This window comes from Choloepus didactylus, chromosome 6 (genome assembly GCF_015220235.1).
Source record: "Choloepus didactylus isolate mChoDid1 chromosome 6, mChoDid1.pri, whole genome shotgun sequence".
Lineage (NCBI taxonomy): Eukaryota > Metazoa > Chordata > Mammalia > Pilosa > Megalonychidae > Choloepus > Choloepus didactylus.
In genome coordinates this window covers 100,908,793-100,929,668 of record NC_051312.1, presented here as the reverse complement: position 1 = coordinate 100,929,668, position 20,876 = coordinate 100,908,793, and the positions used below count along the sequence as shown (strand labels likewise).

The window sequence follows — 20,876 nt, the reverse complement described above, 5'->3', positions numbered from 1 at the left end:
GTTGTCAACAACTCTTAGTAAAATATAAATAGAAGCAATTTAAAAGCTGCTAAAACCAGTAAATATTAGAGTTATTTTTGGCTAAAAGGGCCTTTTAAAGCTTAACACCAAAGCCAGAAACTGTGAAGATGATTTTAATAGATTGACTACTGAAAAATTATAGCAAAGCAAGCAAACAAGCAACCTCCCCCACTCCTGAAAGAAATGGTCAACTGAGAAAAAAAGTATTTGGAACATATATAACAAACAAAGGGTTGTTTTCCTTATAATGCAAAGAGTGTATATAAATCCAAGGGGGAAAAAAAAGACAAACACTTTCCCCAGCTTAAAGGAAAATGGGCTAAGGAGGCAAAAAGTCTATTCACATTAGAGCATAGTCATGAGAAAAACATATTCAATCTTCCAATAATCAAAGAATGGCAAACTTATGCAAAAGATACCATTTTTGATTTTTGGATTAGCACATATTTAAAACAATGCATCCAGTGTCATTGAGAGGGTATGGAACAAAATACTGACATACATCATTGGTGAGAATATAAATTGATACTTTTTTGTTAGGTAATAAGGGTCTATGTATGCAAATTATACCCAGAAATTCTACCTCTAAGATTTTATTGTAAGGATAAATGAACAAAAAGATTTTGCACAACATTATAGTATTGTTTATAATAGTATAAACTTCAGTACAGTCTTAAGGTTATCAATGAGGAACTGGCTGAATAAAAGTTGGAAAGTCCATGCAACTGAATTTTAGACAGTCACTAAAAATAAGCATGTGGATCTACATTTAGTTCTATGAAAGATGTCCACAATATGTTCATGCCAAAACAGTAGCATTCAAAGAAATAAAATAAAACAATCTATTTCTGTACATAGAAAAACTCTGACATTATACACCAAAATTTTAATAATGGTTATTTAGGGGTAGTTGGATTGCAATATCTTTCTACTTATTTATACATGTCTGTATTATCTGTATTTTTTGCAATGATCATTATAACCAGAAAAAAAAGAAATAACAGCTGTGGAGAAGGAGACAGGGAGAGGAATGAGAAGAAAAGAGAGGAAGGGTGAAGAGGAGGAGTCATTTTTTGGGAGGTTTTCTTTTGTTTCCGGTTCTTTCTTTTCTCTTCGGACGATACATTATAAAAACTTCCTTTCAGTTTTCTGGTTTTCTCTTAGTTTAACTGGAGAGGTTCTGAATCCATGTATATGTAAACCAATATTTTGTAATTTAGAAAAAATATATAATAAATCAATTCGTGACTAGAATTTTGCCTAAGGAGAAGATGCAGTTGGATGGGATTTGTTCTAGTTTGCTAATGCTGCAGAATGCAAAACACCAGAGATGGATAGGCTTTTATAAAACGGGGGTTTATTTCGCTACACAGTTACAGTCTTAAGGCCACAAAGCATCCAAGGTAACACCTCAGCAATCGGGTACCTTCACCAGAGGATGGCCAATGGCATCCGGAAAACTTCTGCTAGCTAGGAAGGCAGCTGGTGTCTGCTCCAAAGCTCCGGCCTCAAAACGGCTTTCTCCCAGGACGTTCCTCTCTAGCAAGCTTGCTCCTCTTCAGAACATCACTCCCAGCTGCACTCCGTTCCCTCTCTCTGAGTCAGCTCATTTATATGGCTCCACTGATCAAGGCCCACCCTGAATGGGCGGGGCCACACCTCCATGGGAACATCTCATCAAAATCATCACCCACAGCTGGGTGGGGCACATTCCAAGCAAATCTAACCAGCATCAAAACGTCTGCCCCACAAGACCACAAAGATAATGGCATTTGGGGGACACAACACATTCAAACCGGCACAGGATTACTGGTCACACAGAACGCATGCATTTAGGGCAGACCAGAGTAAGTATAACCCTGAAATGTGTGCTGTTGTACTTGAGCAAAATCTTTCCTAAAGAGAAGGTTAAGAAGGTCATGGAGTCTGTTTATTTATTTTTCTAGATACCATAGGTCATACTAATTTTTGCTCCTTGCAGAAATGTTTTCATTCAGTTAAACTTTCCTGTTACGCATACAACCAAGGACACCTTCATTTTTCATTCATTCAACAAATATTTATTGAAATCTATGCTTATGCCAAGCACTGTTCTGGATATTTAGGACACATCAGTCTATTGTTTTCCTGGAACTTGCTTTCTTGCCCTCTAAGAAACAGCCATATATAAGCCATTATTGCTAAGCCTGTTATATATTACATTATTCAGTAGCCCATACAAAAGTTTCTTTAAGACCTAAGAACTAAAACACGGTTTTCCTCAGGGAATTCATATATACTTTACTCATGAGCAAACGAAGGAAAATTTGTTTCTCTTCTTTTTATTTGGGCACTGAGAAACTTAAGAGTATTTTTTAGCCCAACTTGGGTAACTGTGTAGGATATTATGTCCATACAATTCCAGTACTAACTTTCTCTGCTTTCTGAACCCCTCATCTTTCTATTTCATCTATATTTTCATTGGCCTTGCTTTGTAAATGTTGAATTGTTTTGTTTCATTGTATTCTAATATATTTGTGAACAGCTTCAAATCTCAGATTCCTTGAGGGGCTAGAGGAACAAGGTGAATAACATCATGATGAAACAATCAGACAAATCCATTATGTGGTGCATTCTTCAGGACAACTGATGGACATGGTCTCTTAAAAATATTAAAAGAAAAAAAAAGTGGAGGGGATGGTTTTATTTTAAGAAAAGAGGGACCCCACCCCAAAAAAAATCCATAATAATTTAATGCATTGAGTGACCCTTGATTGGATTGTGGTTCAGAACAAAGCAAACAAACAACAACAACAACAAAAACAAGTATAAAAGATATTTAAAGACAACTGAGGAAGTGGATTATGGTCTGGGTATTAGATAATATTGGGAACTGATTGTTAATTTTCTCAGGAGTTAATGACATTATTATGATAACGAAGGAGAGTGTCTTTATTTTTAGAGATGCCTGCTGAAGTATTTAGGGGTGAGGTGTCTTGTCTGCAACTTAAGGATGATTCAAAAATTATATTTACACCTATTTATATAAAGCAATATTAACAATTGTTGAATTGTTGCTTCTGGTTATTGGGTACTATTGTTGAGTCAGGGTGGTTACTATACTAATCTTTCAAATTTTCTGTATATTTGGTAATTTTCTTAATAAAAAGTTGGAAAAAATTATATATTATTTACTTATTTACCTCATTTTCTCTAACACGCTGTGTTTGAGTGAAAAGATCTTGTCTTTTAAAGGAAGTGGAAAAGGAGCGATTCAAGAGGGATCTGGTCACCAGTTTCAAATTCCAGAGAAATCCAGGATAACTGTTTAAGATTATAAATACATTTGGTATCTAGACGGTCAGTTTCTAAGAATGGTTTCACTGGGAGTGGAAGTTGTCATGCAGAGGACTAAGAAGTGCAGCCAGGGCAGACCACTTTTAAAATAAATCCGGTTTACGTTATTTTTGCCGCTGTAACCATGACATCACCGGAGACCTGGAATTACTCCCGCTCCAGAGTATTCAGAATTCTCGCGATGCTAGTGCCTGGTGGAGCGGGAAACGCGATGGGAGGGGCTGGGCGAAGAAGACTGACTTCCGGCCAGGCCGTCGTCGGAGTAGCGCGGCGGAGTCATCGCTGGGCCTTGCCTCCTCGATCTCCCATCCTACCCCCCCGCCCTGGTGCGGGGGGTCGACCAGCCAAGTGAGGCAGGAGACGACTCAGACTTTCCCCTGCATTTCCTTCCAGCCAGCGCCCCGGTTCCCCGCCCTAGGGTCCTTGGGGCCCGCGAGGCCCGGTCTGAGGGGCCGAGGCCTACGTGGGCCCACCGCTGGGCCCCATGAGGCATAGCCTGACCAAGCTGCTGGCGACCTCGGGCAGCGACTCCCCGACCCGCAGCGGGAGTCCGGCGCCGGCGGCGGCCTGCTCGCTGCCCCCGGATGTGACCCGGGCGGTGGCGGCGGCTGCGGAGAAGGAGACGCCCGCGGCCGTATCTGCCGGCCGCAAGCAGTCGCGCGGCGACGAGGGCGAGTTGGAGGCCCGGAGGGGGAGCCACGGCGGCCTGGCCGTGCGCGCGCCCTCGCCTGAGGCGATGGAGGACGAGGCGATCGCCAGCGTCCCGGGGGAGGAGCCGGAGGACATGGACTTTTTGTCCGGGCTGGAACTGGCGGATCTGCTGGATCCCCGGCAACCGGACTGGCACCTGGAGGCCGGGCTCAGCTCTCCCGGGCCTCTGTCCTCGTCCGGCGGCGGTTCGGATAGTGGCCTGTGGAGAGGGGACGAAGACGACGAGGCTGCAGCTGCTGAGATGCAGCGCTTTTCTGACCTGCTGCAGAGGTTGTTAAACGGTATCGGGGGCTGCAACAGCGGCAGTGACGGTGGCAGTAACGAAAAGAGGCGGAGAAAGTCCCCGGGAGGAGGCAGTGGCGGCGGCAGCGGCAGCGGCAACGACAACAACCAGGCGGCGACAAAGAGTCCTCGGAAGGCGGCTGCGGCAGCAGCCCGTCTTAATCGGCTGAAGAAGAAGGAGTACGTAATGGGGCTGGAGAGTCGGGTGCGGGGTCTGGCAGCCGAGAACCAGGAGCTGCGGGCTGAGAATCGGGAGCTGGGCAAACGCGTACAAGCACTGCAGGAGGAGAGTCGCTACCTACGTGCTGTCTTAGCCAACGAGACCGGGCTGGCTCGCTTGCTGAGCCGGTTGAGCGGCGTGGGACTGCGGCTGACCACCTCGCTCTTCAGAGACTCGCCCGCCGGTGACCATGACTACGCTCTGCCAGTGGGAAAGCAGCAGCAGGACCTCCTGGAAGAGGACGACTCAGCGGGAGGAGTGTGTCTTCATGTGGACAAGGATAAGGTGTCGGTGGAGTTCTGCTCGGCGTGCGCCCGGAAGGCGTCGTCTTCTCTTAAAATGTAGGGTCAAGTAATCTGCTCTTTATCCGCGTTTATCCCTTTCAACTCCCTTACACCATGTAAAACACCTTAGTGGGACATCTTCACTGGACACATTTCAGAGGAGGAAACAGTAATATTGAATCTTTAATGTTTAGCTAAAAGCATGAATGTGACACTGTAACCAACTCCTAATGATAACATGTGACTATTAAATTTCTCTGACAGTTTCTTTTTTAGGTGATTTCCTTCCTGCCAGGCTCCGTTGTAGGGGTTACAGAACAGTCGTTCCCGCCTCACAACCTGGTAAGGATCCATCTCTTCACGTAACGCTCATGCTCTGCTGCTTAGTCTACTTTAATGGGCAACATCTCAATTTGTGTGTGTGTGATTTTTTTTTTTTTTTTTCTTTTTTGGAAAGTGGGAGGGGAATCGAATTTGGGCCCTGTCCACCCTGGAAACAGACTTGTGCTGGTTAAATAGTGTGTTTAAGATGCTTCTTATGGTTCAAATAGCTGTTAATGTGTCCCCTTGTTCAAACTTGCGTGTACCTAGCTCTTCTGTCCCCAGTGTGGACATGGCCTTGGATGACATCGGTTCCAACTGTACACTGAAACCTGCTTATAGAGATACAGTTTGGATACATTGAAACAGGTGAAGTTGAATGGAAGTTCCGAATTGTACAAGGTGCAAATTGGAATTTCAATTTATAGCAACTTTTGAGAGGTTGACAATAAGCATTAGGGGCATGAACAAATGTGATATTTTGCTGGAGATGACAGAAATCTCTTCACTTAGTTTGCAGGTGAACATATAGAATCTATTCATATTAACAGATTTTAATATCTCACCATTAGAGAAGTTGAAAATTAATTTGCATATCAGATTCTTGTGTTAGTTGATTGGAGGAAGGAAAAGAACGGTTAATGAAATGTTTTTTTTTTTTGAGGACCAGTACAGTGATTACCCTATCACTGACTATGAATAAATTGTTGAACATCTTTATTTTTGCTGTATTAAAATTTTAGGTTAAATTTATGTATGTATGATTAGATATTGAAGGTTGTGAAATGTGAATGAAAAAGTGTAAAGTGAGGCTTCACAAAGAATCTTACTCTCCTTATTGCAAAGGCATTTGGCTAATTTAAAAATGATTTTTAAAATTAAGTGAATCTGGTCACTTAAATGACATGATTGACACTATTTTTCCAAAGATGGGACATACTCTTTTGAAGTACTCTATTAATCTGTTGTCCTGTTGTGTAAATTGGTATAGCATCCTTCATTGTAAGAAGCATTAAGAAATTCTTTGTGAAACATCACTGTTTGATAAAGTATATACATATTTAGCATCCTTGTTTTTCTTTGTGCTAAAGTGGATACAGCTGTTGGGGCAGAAGAGACGGGACCAGCTCCTGGCCACATTTCCTGCTTTATTTTAAAAGGTAGTATAAGAAATGAGGAAAAGAGGTAATATCAGGGCTTCTGCTGTCTTTTATTTTTAAAATGTTCATAATTAAAAAGTATTTTCCAGCAGTCCAAAGATGTAAGTTATCGTATGAAATGTTTTATTATTTGTTATTTGGTTATGAAAATGGAATCCTTGTTCTTGCACAACTGTAAATGTTTTGTTGTTAGATGATAAGATTTGAGGTCTAAATTGGTCTCTGGTTTCCAGTGCATCACAGCATATTTTGTAACATCACCTACTGCACTTGAGCATGAATGGGTAGTAGCCAAACTTACAACCTGGAGTGATGAACCTGCTTATACCTTAGTGCAGGAGCAAGCCCCTCACAATGCAGCTGCATGGATTTTTAGTGCCTACTGAATTATATATATAAACCAAAAGTAGTTGGAAAAATTATTTGAAATTATTTGTGCTATCTTTATGGAATATGTTAAATGTAGCTTTTGAAACAGAAGCCTTGAATTGAAATTTAACTAATACTTGAACATTTTGTATATATTTCTTTGTATATAATTTTGTGCAGTATCAATGACAAAAATGTGTCATAATAAAACCAGGTTTGTTGATCTTTCAGTTATGGGCTCAAAGAATTTATTCATCTCTAACATGACATTGGGAAATAATGAATAAAAATAGAAAAAATGTTATTAATACTGACTGTGGGTCTTAAAGGGTTCTGGAAGCAGTGAGTGTGTTTTCTAAAATTATTCCACTTCTTTGGAAGATTTTCTTAACATCAGTTCTTTTTCTGTATTTTTTGAAGTTTTGAGACTGGGGAGAAACAGTAGTCAAAGCTTTCTAAATTGAGATGCTTTGGAATTTCAAATATAGATTTTTAGAATGTCATTTTATAAATGGCAGTTTTTGGAGATAATTAACTTTTTGAAAATGGAAAGATTAGTATGGCCTATTTTTAAAGCTGCTTTGTTAGATTCCTTATGTTTTATTAACTGTCTTTTCTTAGTTTCCATTTCTTTTTTTTTTTTCCTTCTAATTTTGGTGACTTAATGATTTTGTCATTTTTTTACATCAATTTCATGGTCTTGTTTTTACATGGTAATTGTATGCATTTAGGACCTAACAGGGACTTTAAAGAAATTTGGTCATATTTATGTGTAAGCACATTTTATTGTAAATGTTTGGGTTTCTGAATTTACAACAGATCTGTTTATTTCGGTATGTAGTAAACAGTATCTTAAAGTGTCTAATTCACTACTTGTTAATTAAAAAAGTTATGATTAATATGAAACTGTTGTCTCACTATTTTAAGAAAATTGTGTTCTGAATGGTTAGTATTTGGATAAAGGAGGTTTCTGGAATATAATAGGGATCCTTTTGAAATTTTTAGATTTGGTTCTATTTATTGTAATGGATGAAAGCAATTTAGTATTTGGTGAACTTTTTTTTTTTCTAATTGTGCCTCTAGTTTCTAGGCTACTATGACAAATGGTAAAATGATATAGAACTAGACCTAAAAAGTAGCTTTAAAAATAATTGTCTTCTGATGGTGGCAGGAATTCATACATTAACTGAACTAACACATCATATTGACCGTTACTATTCCTATCATTGGCTTACTGTTTTTGCACTTCCCATTCCAGACTTAATTAAAAAGCCTACATTTTAAAAAAAGTAGTCACACTTCTAATACAAGTCAACGAAAAGTGTTCAAAATATTTTAATTAAATATTTATGCATTTTATAATCACTAAATTAATCTCTCTCTCTTCTCTTTAAACAGCTTAGCAGTGTCTGCAAAAACGAATGTTTTCCTACAACCTGTTAACTGACTGGACTGATGATAACAAAGTAGTTGTGGGAGCCATGTCGGTCAAAAATTTGGCATCTGCTGAAAAAAATGAATGCCATTTTCAAGTTCCCAAATTACTTCTATACTGATTTCACTTTCCAGAAATGGAGATATGAAAAGATTCTCTGGAATCCTTGAAAGACTTAATAGGAATATATGAGACTAAGTTAATTTTGGAACAAAATTATTCTTTTTTTTTTTTTTTTTTTTTTGGTCTTTCATGAGAGTGATACCCAGTTCTTTGCATACCTTTAAAAATATTGTCACTACCTATTGGAGAAGAGAACTATAGTATTTCATCAAGGAATATTAGATTCTTTACATAATCAAGACCACATTCTATGGAATTTCATTTAGTGGACTAGAATTACATAAACAGGCCATCAGTGATCACAAGACATATCATGAGTTTGTATTTCTTTCCTGGAACATGAGGTAATTTGTGAAAGTACAGGGAGATACCTTGGCGAGTAGAATATAAAAGTTAATGTGTAAAGTCTTTAATTTTATGAAGAGTAGTCTTTTTTTTTTTTTAAAATAGATGCATTGATTTGTCTGCCTGTATATCTGAAAGAATTGATTACCGTTAAATGTTTAGGTAGAATTAATTACAATTCAGGGAAACAGCAGGATGTGTGGATTCTGAGGTTTTGGCCTGAGTTTTCTGAGTATTTACACTGTTTTGGGAATATTTTGAGGTTTCTAATGAATAGTATAATAGTTTCTGTTGTTTTATATTAAAATTTGTCTAGTGTTATATAAGGGCTATAGTATTCTAGAAGATGGGAGTGGCACTTCTTTTTTGGCATATGGTTTTATTTAATTGAAATATTTCAGCCATTACAAGTGTGAAAAAACATGCAAGAACTCTGAATTGTTTTATTTCATTTTTATTTGATTATTCTAATACATCCTTTCACATGATCTAGAGTCATTTTATTTTACTGACTCAGTTTTGGAAGTATGCAGATGCTAGAAGTAGAAGAGAATAGGAGATAGGCTTCTATTTCTATTGTTTCCAGAATGATTCATTATTAATTACAGTCAGTTATTGTACAACATTTATTAAACCCACTCAGTTGCTTGTAACCTAAGTGTGTTTGCGGCCTGTGTAGCCAGATATCTAGCAAAGAACATTCCCACTGGCTTATACAAAAGTGACTGCTGCTCCTTTAGTACAGCTGGTTATAATTGCAAAACAAAATGTTTAGGCACCAATACTATTAGCTCACCATAACTACTGCTTTGATAGAGTAGATAATTCACTCTAATGAATTTTAAATATGTAATTACCTAGTCCAACATTTTGAAGGTATAGTTTAAGGCCTTAGTAATGTCAAATTTTTAAGCTAAATAATCTGATGACTCTTGAAAGTTGACTTGGTTGGTAGTTGGGATATTTTCAGTTATTTATTTTTTCCCAGACCCACTATTAATATAGTTTGAGAACCTCCCAAATTTTTGCATTCTTACTGATCCCTATGCTGAACTAGGCCAGAGATCAAAGGGGACGTCTTTGTTTGGCTAGCACAGTATTTTTTATATATTTAAATTTGAATACCTTTACATATGGCCTCTATAGAAGTCACTCCATATTGTCTTAAAACAGTTGAGCTCTGACCAAGACCCTAAATGGTCATTTACACTTGGGGTTTTAAAATGCAAAAGAATTAAATTGGAGATAATTAAATTTTATTCAGAAAGTAAGTTAGCTTATCATTAGATATATAAATCATATAATATTGGAGAAAATTTGACCTTTTTCCCCCAGATTACAGGTCAATAGGAAGTTTCTTAACTTGCCTTTTTCATTGCTTTGTTTACTGATCACAGTGTTTTATTCCCAGTTTTTTACCTTTTCCCAATTTTTACATTCAAGGTTTCTTACAGTAGAGCCATTTCCCCCACTTTTAAAAAAAGAAACCAGTTCAGAACAGAATTTATTATATTTTTGTAATTTTGTTGACTCCAAAGTACTTGTTTTATTGAAAATATTTTTAAGTTTTCCTTGATTTTAATTGAAAAATCTAGTCATTTATAGTGTTTTGAACATTTGTGTAGTTCTGTTACTACACACAGATTTGAATTTTACTGGTAGCCCAACTTTCTTTAGAATGTGCCTCTAAATTTGTAGTGTGGACAGTTTCCTAGAACTCTGGTTCTTGGTATACTGCAGTTTGGGGTTTATAAACTATATTGATGTCTTGGTTTAAGTATAGTATGAACCTTCTTTTTTATTCTTTTAAAGTCAAGTAATTATACAAAGTGAATTGTAAAAGATTTAAGTAGGTTGTTTACTGTGACTGGACAGAAATATTAAACACTTTCTTTTCCAGACTGAATGAAGCAGTGTTCTTTAAGTTTTAACCACAAATGACTGAAAGCTTAAATTGTCATGCAGGCCACGGCAGGTTCATGTTACTTATCTGCCCTCTGAGCAAAATTTTGGTAAAGTAGATATGCAGCAACAGATTTAAAATAACATGCTTTATTGCTTATGTTGCCTGTTTCTATTAATTGAAAAGAGGATTTAATAAATACATGGTAGAGGACAGATGTTAGAAGGAAATTTTGGTTATGTAAACAATTATAAACTTACACCTATTTACAAGTGGTATTGTGCTAGGGAGGAAATATTGTGGGAATGTTTAAGGATAAGGAAACAATTTATATTAAATTAGCAAACAATTTAGTTGTATAGGTGGGCTGTGAATGCTCTAAAAGTTGATCATTCTGTATTCTTAAAGAGTCTAATTCAGTAATTTGGGTTTCTTTCTGAAGTCAGGAATTATTTTTACTTTTTTAAATTGTGATAAGTAGAACTCTGCTTTAAATAGAAGTGACAATACAGGTAAAATAGATAATTTTAGGTCACAGAGCTTTTACTCTTGATTTTTTTTTACCTAGTAAAATAATCAGGTAATTTTTTTTCCTTTTAAATAATGTATACTTTTTTCTGGTTGTAGAAGTAAAGCATATTCATAATTATAGAAAATCTGAAAATTTCAGAAAGGAATCAAGAAGAAAGAAAAACCACCCATAATTCTATAATCCGTAGAGTATCAGTAGTAAACATTTTCGCTTATTTCCTTTCAGATTTTCTTCTATGAATAGAAGATTTCTTTGCCTCACAATTAGGATCATTTCTTATGTAAGTTAGGTAGGGAATATATTTTTATGTGCCTTTTGAAAGAAATTGTATTTGCTTTCCAAAAAATTGAAAATGCATTTTCTCAGTACTGCTTCATTACATTCCTTCAAAGAGATGCTAAAAGCCGAAGTCAGTTGTGAAGTTGCCTTTTCTAGGTGACAGGTAAAATTCTCCCTTTATCTGATTTTAAGTAGTACAAGATTACTTGACAGATATGTCACTGTATTTGGAGGCAGTAGTTAAAAAGCTTGTGAATATGGTGTAAGGTGGCACTTAAAATTTTGTTGGGTAGTTTTTCTTATGATGACTTGACTTGATTCATAAGTGTTGGTCTAGACCTGTGCTGTCTAATACTGTAGCCATCAGGCGTATGTGGCAAAACATTAATTAAATTTAAAATTCATTTATTCAGTTGCACTAGCTACATTTCAATTGCTCAATAGCCACATATAGCTAGTGGCTGCCATATGGTTACTGCAGATAAAAAACATTTCCATCATCATAGAAAGTTCTTTCGAATAGTGCTGATACAGATGCTGTCACCTAAGAAAATGGTTTAAAGATGAGAAGTTTTAAGAAAGGGAACATAATAGGTTTCTCTAAAAATTGAAATCTATCTCAGAAAATGAGGAACAGACTTGGATATTTCAGAAAGCAAAACAAGGAGCAATAGGGAGAATTATATCTATCATTTGAGTGCCAGATACATCATGTGCTACGTTAGGCAACTTACAAATATTATTTCATGTAATAAACCAACCTTGAAAAGTTACCCATGAAGAAACTGAGGGTCAAAGAGGTTATTTAACTTAGCGTCACCTAGAGAAGAGGCTCATGGCTTCCACAGAATTATCCCACACTAGATGGAAGCTTCAAAGAATTTCCTCTGTTGGCTGAGAATATAGCTTTCCAAGGATATAAATAATTTGACTTTTGAAGTGGATGGCTTTGCCATTGAAAGAGCTCAAGCTGAACCTGAATAACCATCTGTCGAGAAGATTGTAATTGTTCCCTCTGTGAGGAAGGGCATTAATGCTTAATGTAAAGGAGTGGAGTGAGCTAAACTGAGGAGACTACTGGGCAAACTAAAGTAATGCCCTTGTTAAAGTGGTTAGTCTTTAGTGCGATTCAGCTTTTTTTGGCACTGTGTAGTCTTTTGTTGTAGGTCCTGGAATTGTACCTCATGTAATAAATTAGAAGTTTATGTTTACTTACACATTAGACAGGTTGTTTTTAACATTTTATTCTTGTTTACATCTCTGCTTAAAATCAGTGAATTTCTAGGCCAGGTTCAGGTAACTGAAGGGCTTTTATAAGTAGTTTATATTGTCTAGATCCAAGGTATGCTGCAAACACAGTCTGGAGCAAAATGGGAAATAGCATCTTTCTAAAGACAGGCTTTGATATTCTAATCCAGTAGGTTAAAATGTTCCCTTTCTCGGGTAGCACAGCTGAGATATATCTGTAAGAAAACATTGAGACATTTCACTAGAAAAGTTTGTTGTATCATATGGCAAGCCTATATTAATATATACTGATCCTATAAGTATTAAGATAAAGCTAGTTTAGGTAAAGATTAAGGCAGTGCTATTCTCTTCAGTGTCTCCTAGTTCTAAAATGTATCCTGTTGTGTTTTTTTGCTTTTTTTTTTAAATCTTTCTGGTTTGCCTCTGGAGGCTCACAGCATAAATTACTTGATGCATTAGAGTTCATCAGAGAATGGTAGAATTATTTGGCTAGCAGGCTTTTAGCTAGACATTTTCTGATTGTTCTCCTTTGGTGGAAGTGCTCAAAATGTCTTAATTCTTTCAAATCAAAACATGATACTGCCTTTGGTCTAAATGCCTTAAACAGAGAAATAGTGTTTTGTGAGTTTTATAGGTAGTCACATATATTATTAAAGTTTGTTAATAATTATGAGGAAACAATTAAAAGAGAATCCTACCTGGCTGCTAGGCCACCATTCACAGGAATAGCCAAGAAAATAGGGTACAGACCACCAAAAACAAGACCAACAAGTCCTCCCCGTGTTACAGCACAGGTCTCACAATTCAAATCACCTAGGAAGTGAAGGTTGGAATAGTTAGGTACACATGATTTAAAGAATGCAAGGTACCCATATATAATAGATATTGCATATTTTACTATCACTGTGGAGTGTGCTACCCCAAAGTACAAACTGTATTGGCGATAAATGATAGGTAACTTAATTTTCAGGCAGTAATACAGTAAATGAAATTCTGCAAGGTATGTTAGGTTTAATTAACATGTATGGATAACCTAAAATAGCTAGAAATAATTGATAAGAAAATTCTCTTTTGTTCCAAACTTGAATGTAATCCCATGGTTTTGGCTGCTGCTCACTTTTTTGTATTTGTTTTGTATCAGCAGACTTGAGCTAATATTTTTCTGTCTTTGAGACACTTTTTTTAACCTGTGGGAATTTTTTAAAACATCAAACTTCATCTTAGTTTTTACATTATACATGTGACTTTACTCTTTTCTAAATGAGGATAAAGGTATATTAGAAAGAGAAAGCTAATAACTTAGCTTTCTATTTTTAGTCTTATCCCTTAGTCTGTTCACTTCATTGGGCAATAGGTTTCCCTTCATCATAAAAATACTTTCCACACTGGTCATGGGATTCAAACAAAATACTAAATCACTTTAAACAAATTTGTAATAGCACTTAACCAAAGGTAAAGAGAATTAGATAATAAAAGAGATATACTACCCCTATACCCCTCTAGTAACAAGAATTGATTTTCAAAAGGAAGTCTGGTCTCCATATATTTGATAATTCTTGTGTATGCATTTAGTGGTTTAAGAAATTTGCTCCATAGAGTCTTTAAGAAATAAGGCAGGCAGCATCTTTAAAAAATAAGGTTTCCAAATATCTCTTACTATAAATAAGCACTGTGATAAAGATAAACTAGACTTAGAACTGCTGTGTATGTGTACTGCTGTGTAGTACATCTTACTTGGCAGATAGACCATGCTAATATGAATTAGTTGCCACAGTACATGAAGATACTAGCAAGTTTCAATCTCAAAGTAACACATAGCTACTTGATAATAATATGTGTTAAGTATTAAGTTGTAAATAATATATACCAACTTTCTGGTAATAGTGAAATAGAATTTACCTGTACTCAAAGGTAAACTTACAAAACCTCTGTAAGATACATGTGCTGTCAAAAATGGGATCACTGCCATTGGTAAGCCAGCAGCTATGCGAGCCTGTGTCACATTTAAGACGCGTCGAAAAAGACTGTTTGCTATCAGTCCACAGAGGGCAGCATTAAGTCCAATATATGTTGATCCATGTTCAAATAGACTCCTGAGAGTGTGAGAGAAAAAAATAGCATTTTTTTTTTGTTGTTGTTCTATTGTGTATGTAAGATATCCAACAATTCTGACATGTTATAGAACTTATCAAGACTGGAATTAACTGGATACATCTCTTAAAGCACCTTAAGCACAAAAACCTTAAAAAATTGTTCTATGTATAGATCTTTATTCTAAAAGGCTCTCAGATTTGGTCAACACTTAAGGAGAAAGTGAAACATTCAGATCTTGCTAAATGTATTTTTTGATTTTGCAAAGGATGTTAATATAGAAAGTTCCCCCGCGTAGCAGAGAACGGCTTCTGGGGAGCCTGATTTTTTAGGTGCCTCTCCTCTGGGCTCGCATAGTATCCAATACTACCTCTCTAGCATAACACCTTATAAGGTGGTACTATCTTATATTCATTTACATGTCATACTTCCCCATTAGTATATAAACAACTTGAATATAAAGATATATTCAACTTGGTTTCAACAGTACCTGATACATAGAAGGTATTCAATAGTGTGGAATTAATGTGTTTCCTTTCACTCTTCACTGAAGCATTAATGCAAGGATTGGAGGACAGGGGAAGTAAGTACTAACATTTAGGGGATATTATGTGCTAAGTACTCTCCAACAATTCACTGAAATAAAGACTACATTGATGTTCTGAGACAGTAAATGGAGAACTGGTTTTAAGCCAAGGCATGTATGAGGTTATAATCGATGTTCCATGCATTTAAAAACAAGAAACCCCATATACAATTATAATATAAAAAATATTATCTCCAACTCTTCAGACTTCCAGTTAGTTTTTATTATCACCTGCCTTGTCATCTTCAAAACAGTCACAATCAGATTTCTCACTAGTCTAGCTAAATTAGCTATACAGTACTCCCTCCAATTTCTGTGGTTAACACTCATCTTAAAATAGCTTTTCTAAGAACTCCTAATTAAGCTTCCTACATTATAAAATGTATTGCTTTTCTAACCTGTCACTTTGAAATCATAATAGTGCCTATTTACTCACTGAGTACCTACTACATGCTGAAGGGCCAAGGAGGATGGAAGACACGCAAACAACTATAACAGAAGTCTATAAAAATGGTAATGGTGTACAAGAAGAGTTAGTTTAGGAACTTAGATTACACAAGATAGTATTTAGTGTTTTGGCAGAACCTACCAAACAATAACAGAAAACATGAATAGGTGGAACTTCTGTTTTTGTGGGGGTTGAGGGAATAGGAGATTTGAGTACTTCCTCTAAAATATTAAGTAATTTCATCTTGGTAAAACAGTCCTGGGAAATACATATTCTCCCCATTTCAGTCATAGGAACCAATGTTCAGTGAGCATTAAAAAGCAAGTAGTGTAACAGGAATCTGAATAGCAAAGTTTGCTGTCTTCCAAACCAATTTTCAGTTCCTATGGCTAAAGTCACATTTTTTAGTTAATAATTCGCTGAGTACAAATAACTATTAAACATATCTAATTGATAAAGGAGGAAAGGGTGAGGATTCAAAACTTAGGAGAACCAAATGGGAACTGATAGGGGAAAAAAGGAACAAGGCAAAGATAAGTCAGCCCTGTTTAGGTGCCCACTGCAGATGTATTTGAGAACAATTTACTTTGCAGTTTCAGCTCACTTTCCCATGCTTTCCTTTCGTGAAGGGTCCCGTGACATAGCCACCTTTCTTCAAAGCTTCTAGCATCTATTCTGTTCCTTGGTTCAGTCTCTCCAGCTCTTCCTACCTTACTGGAAAAATGGACACAGCCTCTCCCCCCCCTTTTTTTTTGCTTTAGTTTTTCTGTTAATCACCTCAGGAAAACAAAATAGTGGGGGTGGGGTAGATAAACAACTCATGAATCTTACTGAGGTCTTATTATGGCCCTTGGTTTGTAGGTTCCCCTTTGTTGAGATGGTAAGTGGCAGCAAGATGGGAATTTGTGCAGTTATTCTTGAAGATAGATTACCTCCAAAATATATTTCAGACTCATCTTTTCATCCCAACTACCACTACCCTACCATTACCGTTACAAGGATTATTATGCCAGCTCTCCTAATGGTCTTCCTACTTTCTTTCTTTTCTACCTTAAATATAATTTCCATAAAGCAACTGGAATGTTCTTTAAAAACATTAGCTGATCACATCATTCCCCTGCTTAAAATTATTCCTGCTCCTCTGACTTATGCCCACTATTGTACTATGGCTTTCCCTCTGCCAGATACTCCTGTCCTCCTTGTCCCCCGGTAGTCTAGCTTCTTTTCATCCTTTTAAGTCTCAGAATTTTGGGTTAAATGTAACCTTGTCAGAGTGGCCATCTTGAATGCAGAGGGGATCTAAGGACACTTTGTGGAAATGCAGTGTGGTTTCCTCTGTGTTGTTTAAAAAATCAGTACATTCCCTATATAACCTTTCCCTCTTAATCTAGCTATGTATATTCCACAATCTCCTTTTAGACTGTATAAACAGAAATGAATTGAGAAAGAGAAGACAATTTAAAAGGCATTTTAAAGTTTTGTTATTTAAATGGGCCATAAATAATTTATTCCAAGTTGAATGGAAAAAAACAACCATTATTCAATTAGATATGCTGAAAGACATGAGTTCCAGCCTTGACTTCCACAATTAGCTATGTGAGATTGAACAAAATGGTTTTCTCATCAAGGCAAAAAAAAAAAGTTTAAGTTCAGTTTCCTTCTGACATTCTATGTTACTTATGCTCAAATGAAATAGATTTGAGATGACATCAATGATGAAAATCTACCTGGTAAAAGATTTTTAAATCAAGGTTATCTTACTTTTCTACTTCTGGAAGTTGGTTAATTTTTCTGGTTATGATATTCAAAGTTGTTAAGTTTTCCTTGATAGTATCTGGTTCATGATTTTCCATCTTGAGCCTTAAAAAAAATAAAAATACCGTTTTTCAATGTATTTCTGTAAACAAAAAGGGCTTAACAGCCTTCAAAAGACCATAAATATTTAATTTAAAAAGAATTAGCTGTAGATTGAGTTCATATTCTGACAAATAAATTCAAATATACCATACAAAAAAAAAAAAACCCACCAAAATTAATTCTAAGTGAACTAGAAACCAGAACATAAAAGGCAACGCATAAAATTTTTTGAAAATACAGAATATCTTCCTAACCCTTTAAAATATTTCTTAAGCATTTCACAAATAACACTAAACATAAAAAGAAAAGACTGATGAAACTAATATTAAAATTGAGAACTCACGTTCAGTAGATGCCGTAAAGATAAGCTGGGATGGCAGAAAATACTGGCAATAGAACCGACAAAGGAGTAGTTAGTACTCAGAGTATATAAAGAACTACAAATTAAAAGGAAAAGGCAAACAACCCAATAGAGAATTGACAAAAATATGAACAGGCACTGCATGAAAACAGGGAGGTCAAACAGCTAATCAACATAATGAAAACATGCTCCATCTCATCATAATCAGTGAAATACAAATTACAACCAATATATACCCATACATTGCTTAAAAAAAAAATCTATTTCAGTTATTGGCAAGGATATGGGACAAGAGAAACTCTTGAATGCTACTGGTGGAAGTGTAAATTGGTACTACTTTGGAAAGGAATTTGGTATTATTTAGTAGAGTTGAAGACCTGAAAACCCAGCAATTTCACTTCTAGGTATAGAAAGGACCAGGAAACTTCTCTAAAGAGCCAGTCAGTAAATATTTTAGGTCTTCTGGGTCACACGTGATCTTTATCGAATATTCTTTTTTTTTTTTTTAAATACCTTTAAAAATATAAAACCATTCTTAGCTGGCTGGCTATAAAGAATGAAGCTGCAGGCTACACACAGACCACAACCCGGTACTTTGTTGATGCCAGCACTAGTTGGGGTGAATGTCAGAGTAGAAGGGTCTTAAACAATGAGTTTAGTCTGAACCTCCCTATACAACAGATTTCAGAGTAGCAGAGTTAAGAAAAGCAAAAGTTCAGGGAAAACAGCAAAGGTCAATATGGTTTTATGACATCAGATTTTCTTGGTTCACTATTCATCTATTTACTAAGATTATTAATCTGCAAAACTAAAAAATATTTATTGGATACTTATATTTAAGGGATCATACAGAAACTGGTAAGTGCACTGAAATTTCATATGCCTGGATTTAAAAACTAATATTGTACAATGCATACTTAGAAATTTAGGTCTAGGTTTCTAGGACCCCAAATTTTTGAGGGTCTTGGCTACGATAACATGATATTCACAATCCCAGACCTACAGGATAGTTAAGTGTGTGTGTGTGTGTGTGTGTGTGTCTGGTGGAGGGATATACAGAGCAGTAATTAAATTCAGTCTACATAGAGATAAAAAGCATGTCAGAAAGGAAAAAGAGTATTTCGTTAGAAGTCTAGCCCAGTGCCATCACTAGTTTTTTGTTCTATGCTCTGATACTGGTGAGGGTTCGAGGTTTCGGAACTAACCGTTTCTACGGTGTATCTATTAAGGGTAGCCCTTAATTCAGCACAAGTCTTGACCGGGCAGTCCCCGTAGTTAAGAAATCCCTGTCAACGACAATGCCACCTTTGAATACTGCAAACATTTCAAAAAGGCTTTTGCATTAGCTATATCACGTCACTGTGGGTCAGCTCCGAGAGACAGGCAATGTGTAAAGTGGGCCTGGGAAAATGAAACTTGGCCAAGGTCATTAGGTAAATTGCCAGTAAACCTGGATAAAGGTCAACCGCATGAGTTTTCCCCCTTTTATTGGCTTAATTTAAATACAAAATCTTTATAAGACAAAGTGACGAGACGACCAACACCATAAGACCTACTCCCCATTTCCCCACCTTTATTCCAGCTACTTTCCCGGATCCCATTCCTGCCCTGCAGGAGACCAGGGCGACAATGCGCCAGGCTTCTTTTGTTACCGTGACATTTACTGCACCCCTTTCCCGGGAAAGCCAGTACCTTACGCTTCCCCTCGCTCTGTCAGTGCTGCCTATCTCCTTTAGCCACGCCAGGACTCATAGACAAGACTGCTTCTCTACACAGGAGCAGCCATCTTTGGTTGACACGTGATTCGATCACAGGCCGGCTCCCGGCGCTGTGGCTGATTGGACTCAGAGGTTGCGAGATCGAGGTTGCAGACAGAACGGTTTCCTGCTAAGAGTCTTCCGGCTGAGGGAGGTGCGGAATCCCTGAGTGGTGGGGTTTGGCGGGCACGTAGGGTTCTAGTTCCACCAACCCCCGCCCCCCAGAACAGATCCTGTAGAAATTGTGAAATTTCAAGATGGGAGTTCTATGGCTCTAAACCTGGCCCTTCCACTGAAAACCTACCTATATGACCTTGGGCACGTTACTTTAACTTACTCAACTTCCTGGCTAATAGAGCTACCTTATGTTGTTAGCATGGAATATATGAAAATTGCACAGCCCTTGGCACACGACGGGTGCTCAGGTTAAGAAGTGTAAAAGAAGCTGAGATTTCTTTAATCCATAGTTTGTTTTCTCTTCCTTGGATCTACAGCTCCCCATGCCTTGTTATGATATCGTTGATTTGTCCCACAATAATGTGAGTGCTTCAACAGGCAGAGCTTGTTTTTTTGAGTTCCCCGATGCCTTGCAGAATACTGCATATAAATTTAGGCAGGGTTGAGTGAATGTGGTGAAAGAGAAACTGTTCCAGCAGTTTTGTAGTTTTTAATGTACGAATCTTTTATATCCTTTGTTTAATTTATTCCTAGATATTCTATTCTTTTAGATGCTATTGTAAATAGGATTTTCTTAATTTTCTCTTTCGAGTATTCATTGCTAGCCTGTAGTTTTTGTGTGTTGATCTTGTACCCTGCCACATTGCTGAACTCATTAGCTCTAATGGTTTTCTTGTGGATTTCTTTGGATTTTCTATATAAAAGATCAATCTATAAATAAAGACAGTTTTACTTTTTCCTTTCCCATTTGGATACCTTTTATTTCTTTTTCTTGCCGAATTGCTCTGACTAGAACTTGTAGTACAATATTGAATAGTAGTGGTGAAAGGGGATCCTTGTCTTTTTCCCGATGTTAGGTGGACTTTCACCATTGAGTATGTTAGCAGTGGGTTTTTCATAAATGGCCTTAATCATGTTTAGAAAATTTTCTTCTATTTCCTGTTTTCTGGATATTTTATTATTGTATTATTAAGAAAGGGTGCTGGAATTGGCAAATGGCTTTTTTTTTTTTGCATCTACTGAGATAATC

At 36.8% G+C, this 20,876-nt stretch overlaps 2 protein-coding genes across 10 annotated transcripts; one reads left to right on the top strand and one right to left on the bottom strand.

Annotated features, from left to right (window-relative positions):
• Positions 1-3,577: 3,577 nt before the first annotated feature.
• Positions 3,578-15,334, top strand: CREBZF (CREB/ATF bZIP transcription factor). 8 transcript variants are annotated; one of them, XM_037840926.1, is made up of 5 exons: positions 3,578-4,911; positions 5,119-5,196; positions 5,446-5,544; positions 6,267-6,335; positions 8,103-15,334. In XM_037840926.1, the coding sequence occupies exons 1-2, from the start codon at positions 3,842-3,844 to the stop codon at positions 5,132-5,134; spliced, it is 1,086 nt and encodes a 361-aa protein (XP_037696854.1). In that variant the 5' UTR covers positions 3,578-3,841; the 3' UTR covers positions 5,135-5,196; positions 5,446-5,544; positions 6,267-6,335; positions 8,103-15,334. The 8 variants fall into 8 exon arrangements, with proteins under 8 accessions (XP_037696854.1, XP_037696851.1, XP_037696853.1 ...); XM_037840923.1 differs by lacking the exon at positions 5,446-5,544; XM_037840925.1 differs by having other exon boundaries at positions 5,446-6,335.
• Positions 12,550-19,746, bottom strand: TMEM126A (transmembrane protein 126A). 2 transcript variants are annotated; one of them, XM_037840929.1, is made up of 6 exons: positions 19,605-19,746; positions 17,895-17,937; positions 17,456-17,554; positions 14,469-14,662; positions 13,268-13,382; positions 12,550-12,784 (listed from the first exon to the last, which is right to left on the bottom strand). In XM_037840929.1, the coding sequence occupies exons 3-6, from the start codon at positions 17,545-17,547 to the stop codon at positions 12,592-12,594; spliced, it is 594 nt and encodes a 197-aa protein (XP_037696857.1). In that variant the 5' UTR covers positions 17,548-17,554; positions 17,895-17,937; positions 19,605-19,746; the 3' UTR covers positions 12,550-12,591. The 2 variants fall into 2 exon arrangements, with proteins under 2 accessions (XP_037696857.1, XP_037696858.1); XM_037840930.1 differs by lacking the exon at positions 17,895-17,937 and having other exon boundaries at positions 19,605-19,730.
• Positions 19,747-20,876: the final 1,130 nt, after the last annotated feature.

Coding starts and splice junctions, on each gene's coding strand:
- CREBZF (XM_037840923.1), top strand. CDS start 3,842: ATGAGGCATAGCCTGACCAAGCTGCTGGCGACCTCGGGCAGCGACTCC.
- TMEM126A (XM_037840929.1), bottom strand. CDS start 17,547: ATGGAAAATCATGAACCAGATACTATCAAGGAAAACTTAACAACTTTG. Junction 14,663..17,455: donor CAACTTCCAGAAGTAGAAAA/GTAAGATAACCT, acceptor TCACACTCTCAG/GAGTCTATTTGAACATGGAT. Junction 13,383..14,468: donor AAGTTTACCTTTGAGTACAG/GTAAATTCTATT, acceptor TTCACTTCCTAG/GTGATTTGAATTGTGAGACC.